The sequence below is a fragment of the Melanostigma gelatinosum genome (assembly GCF_949748355.1).
Source record: "Melanostigma gelatinosum genome assembly, chromosome: 10".
NCBI lineage: Eukaryota > Metazoa > Chordata > Actinopteri > Perciformes > Zoarcidae > Melanostigma > Melanostigma gelatinosum.
Window position 1 is genome coordinate 1,645,001 of NC_136643.1, and position 12,002 is coordinate 1,657,002.

A 12,002-nucleotide genomic window follows, 5' to 3' on the forward strand; every position below is an offset into this window, starting at 1 on the left:
CTTCCTTCTCCCTCCCTCCCTGTGATTGTAAGTTCTGTGAGAGTGCACTGATCGAGTGGGGAAGGATGGAAGATGCATGTCATGACCGAAACACTGGACGGCAGCTCATAACGATGTCCATTATATTCTGTGGGTCAGCCCCGGTGTGGATGGATTGTGGGCTGTGGGTACTGAGCTGTATGCCTCGCTCTGTGTCCGTCACTGGGACGATGCTTTTTAATGCGTCAATGAAATTACAAGTCGACTGTAAAAATCCTTGGTAGCTGCATCAGGCTCCTCAGCCTGTCTGCGGGACCTTGTGTACCTGCTGTCTGGTTCTAATGGCTGCCATTGGTCCAGGTTGGCTGCCATTGGTCCAGGTGTCTGGTGTCAGACACACACACACACACACACTCGCCCATCGCAAAGAACACGCGCGTTGGGGGGGTTAGCAGCACAGGAGGGAGGCGTAGGACTGATGAACGAGTGTCCAACGAGACACTGTCCCCGTCCCCGTCTCCCCTCTCGGTCCCCTCCCTTTGTGTTTCTCTGAGGACTCGATCCAGAGTCACACCAGCTCATGTTTGCCCTCAATCAGCCTCTTGGCAGCTTATCTCTAAACACACATCCAAACAGTTTTACTCTTCTTTGTCAGCATTTATTGAATGCTTTCATTGTCCTGCACTGTGCTGCGAATCAGCTAATAGAGAGGACGGTGTGTGTTGGTCGTGTTCTTCGTTGCCCCTGGCCGAGGCAGATCTCCATATTGAATTATAAAGGCAGTGAAAGAACAGGATGCAGCCTTTGACAGCATATCTCATATTCAGTGTGTTTGTATGTGAGAGGAACAGGGACAGAGAGAGACGGGCACATTTTCTTTAGCTCTTGCATGTGAGTGTGTGTGTGTGTGTGTGAGTGTGTGTGTGTGTGTGTGTGTGTGTGTGAGAGTGTGTGTGTGTGAGTGTGTGTGTGTGAGAGTGTGTGTGTGTGTGCGAGTGTGTGTGTGTCAGTGTGTAGGTGTGTGTGTGTGTGAGTGTGTGTGTGTGTGTGAGAGTGTGCGTGTGTGCGAGTGTGTGTGTGTGTGTGTGAGAGTGTGTGTGTGTGAGTGTGTGTGTGAGTGAGTGTGTGTGTGTGTGTGTGTGTGTGTGTGTGTGTGAGTGTGTGTGTGTGTGTGTGTGTGAGTGTGTGTGTGTGTGTGTGTGTGCGAGTGTGTGTGTGTGTGTTATGAGTGTTTTACTGTAGCTCCGCCCATAAGTGCTTCTAAAAGTCAGAAGTCAGAGTGTAGGAAAACAAACAGGATATGAATGGTTGCCAGGTGTATTTAATATAAAAGTTGTTGATAGTATTTATATATCGTTTATTTAGAATAAACAATAACACTGATTATTTTACCTCAACAAATTATTTTCGAAAACTCTTTTTTTCGAGGGCATTTAAAGCAACCGGTCCAGATTTCATGTTGACGTGAGTTTTTATTTGTGGTATGCATGAGCTTGGTATGAATCTGAACCACAGACCAGCCTCACGAGGCCTTCTGTCCCTGCTGCTGGCTGGATGGTGAAACACACAAATGTCCATCATGACATGAGCTGACTGAGAGCACATGACCCTTTTTAACATCCGTTCTAAAAGTGACTAAAACAAATACATTTGTTGGGGATTCATTCCACTGACGTGTTGCTGTAGCTGAACAGGATATTATATATAATATATATATATATATATATATATATTATACGTAGTCTCTGATGTCTCGTCATGTCTCATTTCACCATGAGCTGTTGGAATAACTTGTTTCAGGGGTGGGGGAGCTAAACCGTGCGTATTGGTCACACACTAAAGAAATAAATTCAAAGCTCAACAAGTTGTATTTTTTGATGATATTGCAATAGTGGAATGAGTCTTTTTTTGTCCAGTGCATTAAGAGCCTGACCAGGCCAAGCATCCTGCAGAATGAATCCATGTTGAATACATACATACTGCAAACTGCGTTCATCAGTCGTCGACGGTTTTGAATGCAGCCTCACTCTCGCTCAGAGGACTGTGGGTGAGCAAACTGCAGAATGTGATGTATGTGATGTACTGGGACATTCTAAATATGTTCTAGTGTACTGAATAGTATGGTAGTATGGGACACTCAGTGTTCACTCTATGGGCCCCCCGCCCCATGGGCCCCAGGCCGTCTATATTTACGCCCCTGACTGAAGCACTTCTAGATTAATCTCTGTAGTTAAATAAAGGCCATCACAAGCTGAGCCACACACACACACACACACACACACACACACACACACACACACACACACACACACACACACACACACACACACGCACTCACACACACACACACACACACACACACACACACACACACACACACACACACACACGCACTCACTCGTGCGCATACACCGAAGGATAAAATAAGCACACGCATGCATGCTTCCATCCCTGTACAAACACACACGCCCGCTTGCATGCATGACTGAATGCAACCACACACAAGGTCAATGCACACACATACAGCACCAGTATTTGTGTAGAAGCCCCCCCCCCCCACTCACTTCAGGACCTTTCCTCCATTCTCTCTCTCTCTCTCTCTCTCTCTCTCTCTCTCTCTCTCTCTCTCTCTCTCTCTCTCTCTCTGTGCTCCCCCCTCCAGACACACTCAGAGATGATAAGATGATGCCAGATGGCGCTGCGATGCACAGACATGCGTACCCTTCCTCTCGCTCTCTCTCTCTCCCTCTCTCTCTCCCTGTGTCCGTCACTGGGCACACTGTACCACTGCTGAGTGTGTCCCCAGGGGGCAGAAAAGATATTCACTCGTGCATGTGTGAGCGTGTGCACGTGTGAGCGTGTGAGCGTGTGCACGTGTGCATCCGAATGCCCAAGCTCATGCCGGAAGGGAAGACGATGATGCATGCTGTCGGAGGAGGAAGGAGAAATCATGCATGTGTCTGTGTCCGTGTGTTTGAGAGACAGAGAGGAAGCAGCATGTTTATATGTATATAAAACTGATATGCCTTGAATTCCCCCCTGCTATTCATTTCGTGCTCTTTGTTGCTTATGAATGGACTGTGCGTCCACCGTCCCCTGTGTGCGGTCCCCTGCCGCCCTGCGGTGGCCGTCTTTGTAGTCGGGGAAGAAGAGAGTAAGCGCCGTGTGCTCTGGTGCTCGGGCCTCACTGAGAGCAGCGATCTGAGGCTCTCCTGTGCTTTCCTCCAAGAACAGAAGTCAAAGGTCAGGTGGAGATGGCGGGCCCGCCCACAGACATCATGTATTTACAGTATATATGCGTTTTACATACATGTTTGGGTGGATGAAGGTTTGTGAGCGAGACAGAAGAACAGGAGAGGAGGGAAAGAAACCAACTAGTGCCGAAAGGATTGAGCCGTTGTCAGAAGATCGTTCTGATAACGTATTAATCACGAGGTTGTGGACAGTATCAGGAAGTATCAAACATCTGCTGCTTCAGGCTTCTCAAATCTGAGGATTTTCTGCCTTTTTGTCATTTCATTTGAACTGTTTGTCCGACTGAATGAATTCCTAAAATAATTATCAAACGTACATTCAAAACAGTGCTGCAGCTATTGATTCATTTCATAATTTCCTAATAAGTCCAAGGCGACGTCATCAAATGTTTTGTTTTAACTGACCAACTGTCTGAAACCAAAGAGTTCACTGTGAAACACAAAGAGGAGAAACTAATGTTCGGTATTTGGGCTTGAACAATGATTTTAAACAATTAGTGGATTATCAAAATAGATCCCATCTAATTTTCTGTTCATCAACTAATAGCTTAATTCACCTATTGTTCCAGCACTAGACCACAGGGGTCAAGAACCAAATACCCTCAGTCAGCAGAAACATGCACAGAACCACAAGTACACAATCATCTACATGTTCAGCCTAAAAGGTCCCTCGAGACGTTCCCCTCATGTTCAGTCGTCAGTGTTTGCATCACATTCCCGTCTCTTTACTTGCACCATATTCTCAGTTTGCCATTAAATGCCTCCAGGGATCCACGGTTAACATTCCAAATTGTATCCAAGCGCGGGGCAAATTAGTTTAGCGGATAAATACAAGGTTTCACCTCCAACTCAAGCTCAACTGTGTGTGTGTGCGTGTGTGTGTGTGTGCGTGTGTGTGTGTGTGTGCGTGTGTGTGTGTGTGTGCGTGTGTGTGTGTGTGCATGCGTGTGTGTGCGTGCGTGCGTGCGTGTGTGTGTGTGTGTGTGAGAGAAAGAGAGAGAGAACGTGTGCAATCACAGGACTGCTGCAGGGCTCTCAGTACTCAGAGACTAAATGGCAACATTATTTTGCTTTTGGGAAGAATTTAGGGGAATTCAGCTGCACTCCCAGATGAACCCCTCCAGGCGCTCTGTGTGCGCGTTACTGACGCAGCTCTGTTGTGATTTTGCCTCAACAAGCTGGGCTTTTATTGTTTTTTAATTTCCTGTTTTGTATGCCAACGCTGTTCTGCCATTTCTCTGGCACCAGGCAAGCGCGTCGTCTCCTCCTCATCTATCTGGTTCATTATTCTTCTCACTGCCACAACGCTGAGGAGAAGCTGTGTTCATCTGCAGATAGGGGTCACTTTGCACCACATGCACACACATGTACACACATCACGCATTCGATTGTCCTTCATCATCTAAAATGAATGGACTCAATCAGTAATTACCGCATCAATAATTGAGCCGACTTGTCTCTTTTGAAAGATATGGAGAGGCTCAATGGCAAACACTCCAATGCATAATGAATGACGTACCATCCGTTCTTTCTGCAGATAACTAATATCTTCTGTTCCCCACCTCCCTGCCTCTCCTTTCAGATTTGTGCCAGGCCAGGGCGTGGTGTTGTTCCCCCAGATCGGGGATAAGTTGGACATTGTGTGCCCCCGCGTGGACGGCGGGATGAGCGATGCCGTGGAGTATTACAAGGTATACATGGTGCCCAGGGAGCAGCTGGAGAGCTGCACCATCACCAAGGCCGACACGCCGCTGCTCAACTGCGTCAAGCCAGACCAGGACGTTAAGTTCACCCTGAAGTTTCAGGAGTTCAGCCCCAATCTGTGGGGCCTGGAGTTCTTCAGGGGGAAAGACTACTACATCATCTGTAAGTACCCGCCCCCCTCAGGGATCATCAAGTAGTGCATTATGTGAGGGCACACAGCCTCTCATCACTTCAGCACGCTTTGAGAGCAGCTGTTGGTGACGTACCTGATTCTTGTGCGGTCGTATATTTCTCTCATTCTAGTCAATCACTGGTCAAACTGAGGTGGTGAATTGATTTGCTGGCATTTGACTCACAATGTTGAATCGGCCAATTACAATTATTTCTTCCTTTCTCCACCTCAATGCAAGTTCATACGCCTTCCTTCCATGTTGTTGATGGACATGTTGAGATATGTAGGGGCTGCACTGACAACACGTCATTGGCAGAATGATGGAACATCACAGATTAACGCTAAGGATTCAACGATGCAGCTCTCGGGTCTGAAACTGTGCTCATATACTCAGACTCATGAATCTACTCTGATGAACCTGTTGTCAGTGGAGCTGCTCAGCACAAACTGTTTATTGTTACAGTCCCCGCTTCACTCGTGGTGGACAGATGCAGTGATTCAGTCCTCACCGCATCCATCAGCATCGCTGTGAGGCGCTCTATCTGCCCGTGTGCTCTCTCGGGTTTCCACCAGTGCATTGCAAGACCGGCGTAACGTTACAAAGTGTCCGGTCGAGAAAGAGAGAGAGAGAGAGAGAGAGAGAGAGAGAGCGTGCGTGATGATGAGCATGAAGTCAGCTGACCTAGCAGTGCAGTGTGTGCACTTTAGTTATTGGTGAATAAATGCAACAACGCCTCAAGACCTGTGAAGACACCCGAGCTACGTCAGCCATGATGCATCAAGTAAAACATCATCATCGACGTTAGCAACAGCTCAGGCGCACTTAAGGTGGATTAACCTTCAAGGTGGACCAGATATTCCCCTGTATGTGACAAGCCACTGCTCTGGGTTCTGCTCTATTTGAGTTACTTTTTATTTTGATCATTTCTTTTAACCGTTTAACTCAGGGGTCGGCAACCTTTACTGTCCAAAGAGCCATTTTGTTCTATTTTCCACCAAATAAAATGTGTCTGGAGCCGCAAAAGCTATTTGATATCACAGCTTATAAAGTGTTATATAGTTACATTATGTATACAAAAACTATAGTTTGTTGTATTTATGAAAATATAGAACAAGAATAAAGACAATTCTTGACATTTTTTTGTAATTTTACCTGATATAACAATATCAAGCTCTTATGAAGAGGAGAGTTTTCTGCAGCAGCTGAGGAATCGCTCTTTGTCGCTCATCTCCAGCGTGACACTGTTCAGCACATGCTGTGTGTTTGTTGTGGAAGCACACAGTCAACCAGCATCGTTGGCAGTGAAAGCAAATGAAGACGTCAAACTCTCTATTTTCCTCCGTGACTTTGCTTTTTTTGGATTTATCCATTGATAGTGCACAGAGGGCGGGGGTCTGAAAATCATGATAGATCGATAGAGAGAGATAGATGTCAACTTTATTTATCCACAGGGGGAAATTCGTTTGTAGCAGCAGCAATTTACAGAGTAAAATATAACTTATGGAATGCACAATATCTACAGTACAATAAAATACCAGAGCAGATATTGAATTGAAGGAATAGATTAATAAAAAATAAGCTAGAATAGAATAGAAAATAGAAATGCACAGTATATACCATGAATATAGTGGTATTAATTAAATAAAATTAGCAACTAGTAAACTAAAGTAAACTAAACAACCTGGACAGCAGAGCCAGGATCACCAACAACAAGCAACAGCGTGTAGCGTTGTTCATGTGAAGGACGATGATCAGGCCCGAGCTGTTTTATTATAAAGTCTTATTGCAGAGGGCAGGAATGTTTTTCTGAATCTGTCCTTGTGACAGCGGAGCTGCATCAGTCTGTTACAGAAAGTGCTCCTCTGTCCCTGCAGGAGGTGGTGCAGAGGGTGGTCCTGGTTATCCAGTATGGATAATAGTTTCTTCAGTGTCCTCCTCTCCACCACCTCTTCCAGATTGTCTTGTTTGCAGCCGATGATGGAGCCGGCCTTCTTAACTCGTTTGTTCAGTCTGTTGGTGTCTCCGGCTCCAATGCTGCTCCCCCAGCAGACTACAGGAGTACAGTGCACTGACCACAACAGACTGTAGAACATCTCCAACATCCTGCTGCACACGTTGAAGGATCGAAGTTTCCTCAAGAAAAAGAGTTGACTCCTCCCCTTCTTGTACACAGCGTTGATGTTGTTCTTCCAGTTCAGTCTGCTGTCGATGGAGACACCAGGTACTTGTACTCCTCCACCATGTCCACATCCTCTCCCAGAACTCTCAGCGGTTGTGGAGACGTTGTCTTCCTCCTGAAGTCGACCACCATCTCTCTGGTCTTGGTCACGTTCAGACGCAGGTGATTTCTACCGGCCCACTCCACAAAGTCCTCCACTACTGCCCTGTACTCCTCCCGTCCGTCCCTTACACACCCGACCACTGCAGAGTCATCAGAGAACTTCTGCAGATGCATGACCCAGAGTTGTACTGGAAGTCAGTGGTGCACAAGGTGAACAGGAAGGGAGACAGAACAGTTCCCTGTGGGGCTCCAGTATCACTGAGTGCTCACTCACCAGTGCTGCTGAGTGAGAAGCTGCTGCTGAGTGAGAAGCTGAGGGTGGTGGGGGTGAACGCGTCCACCATATCAGGAAGCACACGGCCCAGTCGGACAAACTGTGGTCTGCCTGTGAGGTAGTCAGTGATCCAGGAGACGGTGGACGCGTTCACCCCCACCAGCCTCAGCTTCTCACTCAGCAGCAGCTTCTCACTCAGCAGCACTGGTTGGATGCTGTTGAATGCACTGGAGAAATCAAAGGAAGTGATTCTCACAGAGCCACCGGTTTATCCAGGTGCGACTGAGCTCGTTGCAGCAGGTAGATGATGGCGTCGTCCACCCCCACATGAGGCTGGTACGCAAACTGCAGAGGGTCCAGTGAGGATTTCACCTGCGGCCGGAGGCGAGCCAAGGCCAGCCTCTCCAGCACCTTCATCACATGGGATGTGAGGGCAACTGGTCGGTAGTCATTGAGGCCAGATGGTGTCATCTTCTTCGGTACAGGAACCAGGCATGACGTCTTCCACAGCACCGGGACTTCCTCCTGCTTCAGGCTCAGGTTGAAGAGGTGTTGAAGGACATTAGACAGCTGGATGGCGCAGGTCTTCAGGACCCTGGGGCTGATGCCATCAGGTCCAGCAGCCTTGCCTTGGTGGAGTCTCTCCAGCTGTCTTCTCACCTGGCCAGTCGTAACAGAGAGGGGAGGGAGGGGGGGTCATAGTCTCGGTGGTGGCAGAGCCCTTAGAAGTGGAGGGCTCTGAGTCCATGCAGCTCACGAGGGGGGACAGAGGGGGAGGTGTTTGGGAGGTGTGGTGTGTGGAGGAGACAGATGAGGGCTGTGAGCTAAACCTATTGAAGTGACAGTTTAGCTCGTTGGCCTCTCCAGGGAGCCCCCTGGTTGTCTGCCTCCAACCTTGAAGCCGGTTATCTGCTTCATCCCTGACCACACCTCCTTCACGTTGTTCTGCTGGAGTTTGGCCTCCAGCTTCCTCCTGTAGGTGTCCTTGCACTCGCTGAGCTTCACCCTCAGGTCACGCTGGACTGTCCTGAGCTCCTCCCTGTCCCCAGACCTGAAAGCTGCCTTCTTCTTGTTAAGAAGAACTTTCAGGTCACTGGTAATCCAAGGTTTATTGTTGGGAAAGCAGCGTACAGTCCGGGAAGGAATGGCGGTCTGTTCGCAGAATTTAATGTATTCAGTGATACAGTCAGTCATGCTGTTGAGGTCCTCCCCGTGTGGTCCACAAAGCACACCCCAATCCGTAGACTCAAAGCAGTCCTGCAGGGCGTCGATAGCCTCCTGAGACCACCTCCTCACAGTCCTGGTGGTCACAGGCAGCCTCTGCACCAGAGGAACAGCCACCTGCAGGGAAAAGCTCTTAACAGGGGTAGAGGATTTAACTGCCTGTGGGAATAATTAACATGTAATATTCAGTTCATTCTTGCTTATAAATGATATTCTCTCTGAACACGTTTCTCTTTTTGGAGAACGTCATGTGAGATAAGTTCTCTGATCAGCGCAATTCTCCTGCTCTTCTTTCTATTTCCTCATCTCTCCCCCGTGTGTCACGTGTGTGTAAACCTCGCTCGAGTCACGAAACTTGTCAGAATACTCACATTTGATTGGCTGAGCTGCATCACGTGATGCGTGTTTGCAATGCATTGGTCGGTGTGTGTCCTGCACCGCCGAACAAGTGCCGTAACGGCTGAATAAGAGGCGCCGGTTAAAGTTTAAACTCAATGCCCAATCCCTTCTGCAATGTTAAAATGACAGCAAACGCACCACGTTGTTCGGTACACTCAGAACGGGTTATTGTATTCGTACTCAACATCGGCAAGAGCTTAAATGTAAGCACTTGTACTTGGTCTGAGGATTATGCTACTTTTCTTCTTCAAAACATGAAGTAAATATTGAAGGTCCATTTGAAGTTATGCTAAAAGTCCACTCAAAGGAATCAGTCGTGTATTCCAGTCGTATTGTGGTATTTGCTTATCTTTGATCATATATATATATGATCAAAGATAAGCAAATACCACAATACGACTGGATATATACATATATATATATATATATATGTATATATATATATATATATATATATATAATCAGTCTCATGGTACAGATGTGGCCGCTCCGTTTTGCTGATTGCCTGTGATGCACTAACGTCGTCCTGGGAGGAAGTTCTGATGGGGCTTAGCGACGGCCCCCTGGTTTGAAACATGGGAGGTGGACTGAACCATCTGTGTGGCGCTGATAGGGGGTGTGCCGCAGATAGGACCATCTGTGAGGCTCTGCCACAGCCATCTGTGAGCTGTCACAGTAGGGGAAGGCCATGTTCCTGACTGATTAGAAGGAAGAGGAAGAAAGGAGAGTGAAGAGAGGAGGAACACATTGCTTCTTATCCAAACTGAATTTTGCAAAGCAAATGTGTAAGGTAAAAACTAATTGGACTGAACTGTATGAATCCTCCATTAAACCGCCTGAAGCAGCCAACTCCTGTGAATTTAAATGTTTTTCTGAGCTCCACGGTACCTGGAAGTCCCGCAGAGAGATCTGTCAAGCAGCTGTTTCAGAATAACAGGTTCTCCGAGACATTAAGCCCAATCAGTTCTGCTTAAGTTAGTTTAAAACCAAACGTGCAACAGTAGCTGCTCTGTCACTAATGTGTCATAGCTGCAGGATATTTACACGGCGGGGCATGTCTCGCTGTGTTACAGTCTAACAGCTGCGTTTGTGGTCTTGCAGGTGAGACAGGTTGAGCAAATATAGCAGGTGAATGGCTGAACACTGGCTCAGAGGCCAAATGACGAGACGTTTCGCTGGAAAGTAAAGTATCTGGAGCTACACGACTGGTGGGCGGCTCCACACATAAACACACCTGCGCAGGGCGTGCATGAGCATGCAAACCCACAGGAGCCGATCAAACCATCAGATGTGGTGTGTGTGTGTGTGTGTGTGTGTGTGCTCAAAGACTACAAAGGCTTCTGACTGCAGAGGCGCAGACGCGATCGCCCTCCCCTCGTCTCCCTCCACACAAACGGCGCAGTTAATAATTGACGAGCTGATGCTGGTGTTTACTTACCCTGCATGGTTCTCCTGGTGCTGAATGTGAGCACACTGTGGTGGATCAGAATCAGAAGACGGGGATGAGTTCAGGTTGATGCAGGACATGTAGGGGTACATGTGGTTTGGAGAGACAGGCTGATGTGAGGGCAAACACACACACACACACGCACACACACACACACACACAGTCCCTCAGGAAGCTGGGGCTGCAGCTTGAAGCATCTTCTCTGTGCACACAGCTGTACCAGACGCCCTGTGACAACAGCAGTCCTCTTCACTCTATCGACACATCTGGATTACCTATTCCTCTCTGTGGTTTTCTAGCAGACAGGAATATTCAATTTCTCACCACCTCATGTTAAAACCCTCCTCTTCATCAGCTTGCAGAGTCGACAAGATTGAACAGAAAGAGCAGTGGGAAATTTCAATTCACAACTTTAAGACGGCGAGTTGGAAAATCCAATTTTGCAGTTCTTACAAATTCCCTTTCCACCAACATCCCCCCCCCACCCACCGCCATTCTGCCTCCCTTCACAGCTACCCAAAATTCTAATGTGCAGCCTAAAGAGGGAGAGAGGGAGCTGCTCCTCCATTGGAGTGTGTCATGTTTTGCTTTTAATTGCCTCTCCTTGGCTCGCTCTGGCCCACTGCTGCAGCTTTAACAGCCCACTGCAGTCGCATCGCAGCGCTATGTTGTGTACTCTTGCTATTTTGTTGAATCGGACGCTTGCATGTGTAAACACTAGAAGTGAAGCACAAACGAAACACACGCACAGAAAAAAGACAGAGTGAGAGAAGGTGGACTCAGACTCTCGGTTGTTTCTAGCTTGCAGTGCTGCAGTGAGCCTGTGGGTGTAACTCTGTCTGTGTGTTGGTGAATGAGCTCTGGGAACTGATACATATATACTTATACTTGGTCTGACTTCTACGTGGAAGCATCTCCATCTTGTTTACGCCTGTGTGTGTGTGTGTGTGTGTGTCCCCGGCCCAGCAGCGCTGTCCAAGATCCATCGGAGTGTGACAGCGCCTCAGAAAGTTCACGGCGAGGATTTCATTAGTCTTTTGGAGTGAGCACTCGATACGTAATTAATTAACCAGCGTTTAATCCTCCATTTCTTCTCACAATTGCCAAGGCCCCCCACATCAACGCTACGCAGCCTCCACCCATTGGATGAGTGTGGCCTTGTGTTGTGTATTGTGTGATTGGATGGGTATGCTCGACCCCCCCACCCCCCCTCCCCAACTTCAAAACCGCCCATTGAAGCGACGGTGAAATCAGGCCTCAGCATTGA

The 12,002-nt window shown here is 47.8% G+C and overlaps 1 protein-coding gene across 2 annotated transcripts in view; it reads left to right on the forward strand.

Moving 5' to 3' along the window:
• The window catches only part of efnb2a (ephrin-B2a), a 34,516-nt gene that overhangs the window by 8,023 nt on the left and 14,491 nt on the right, over window positions 1–12,002 (forward strand). For both annotated transcript variants that reach the window (XM_079276964.1, XM_079276963.1), the window contains one exon: window positions 4,816–5,099. In XM_079276964.1, coding sequence (XP_079133090.1) covers window positions 4,816–5,099 — 284 coding nt within the window. The remainder of the gene's footprint in view (window positions 1–4,815; window positions 5,100–12,002) is intronic.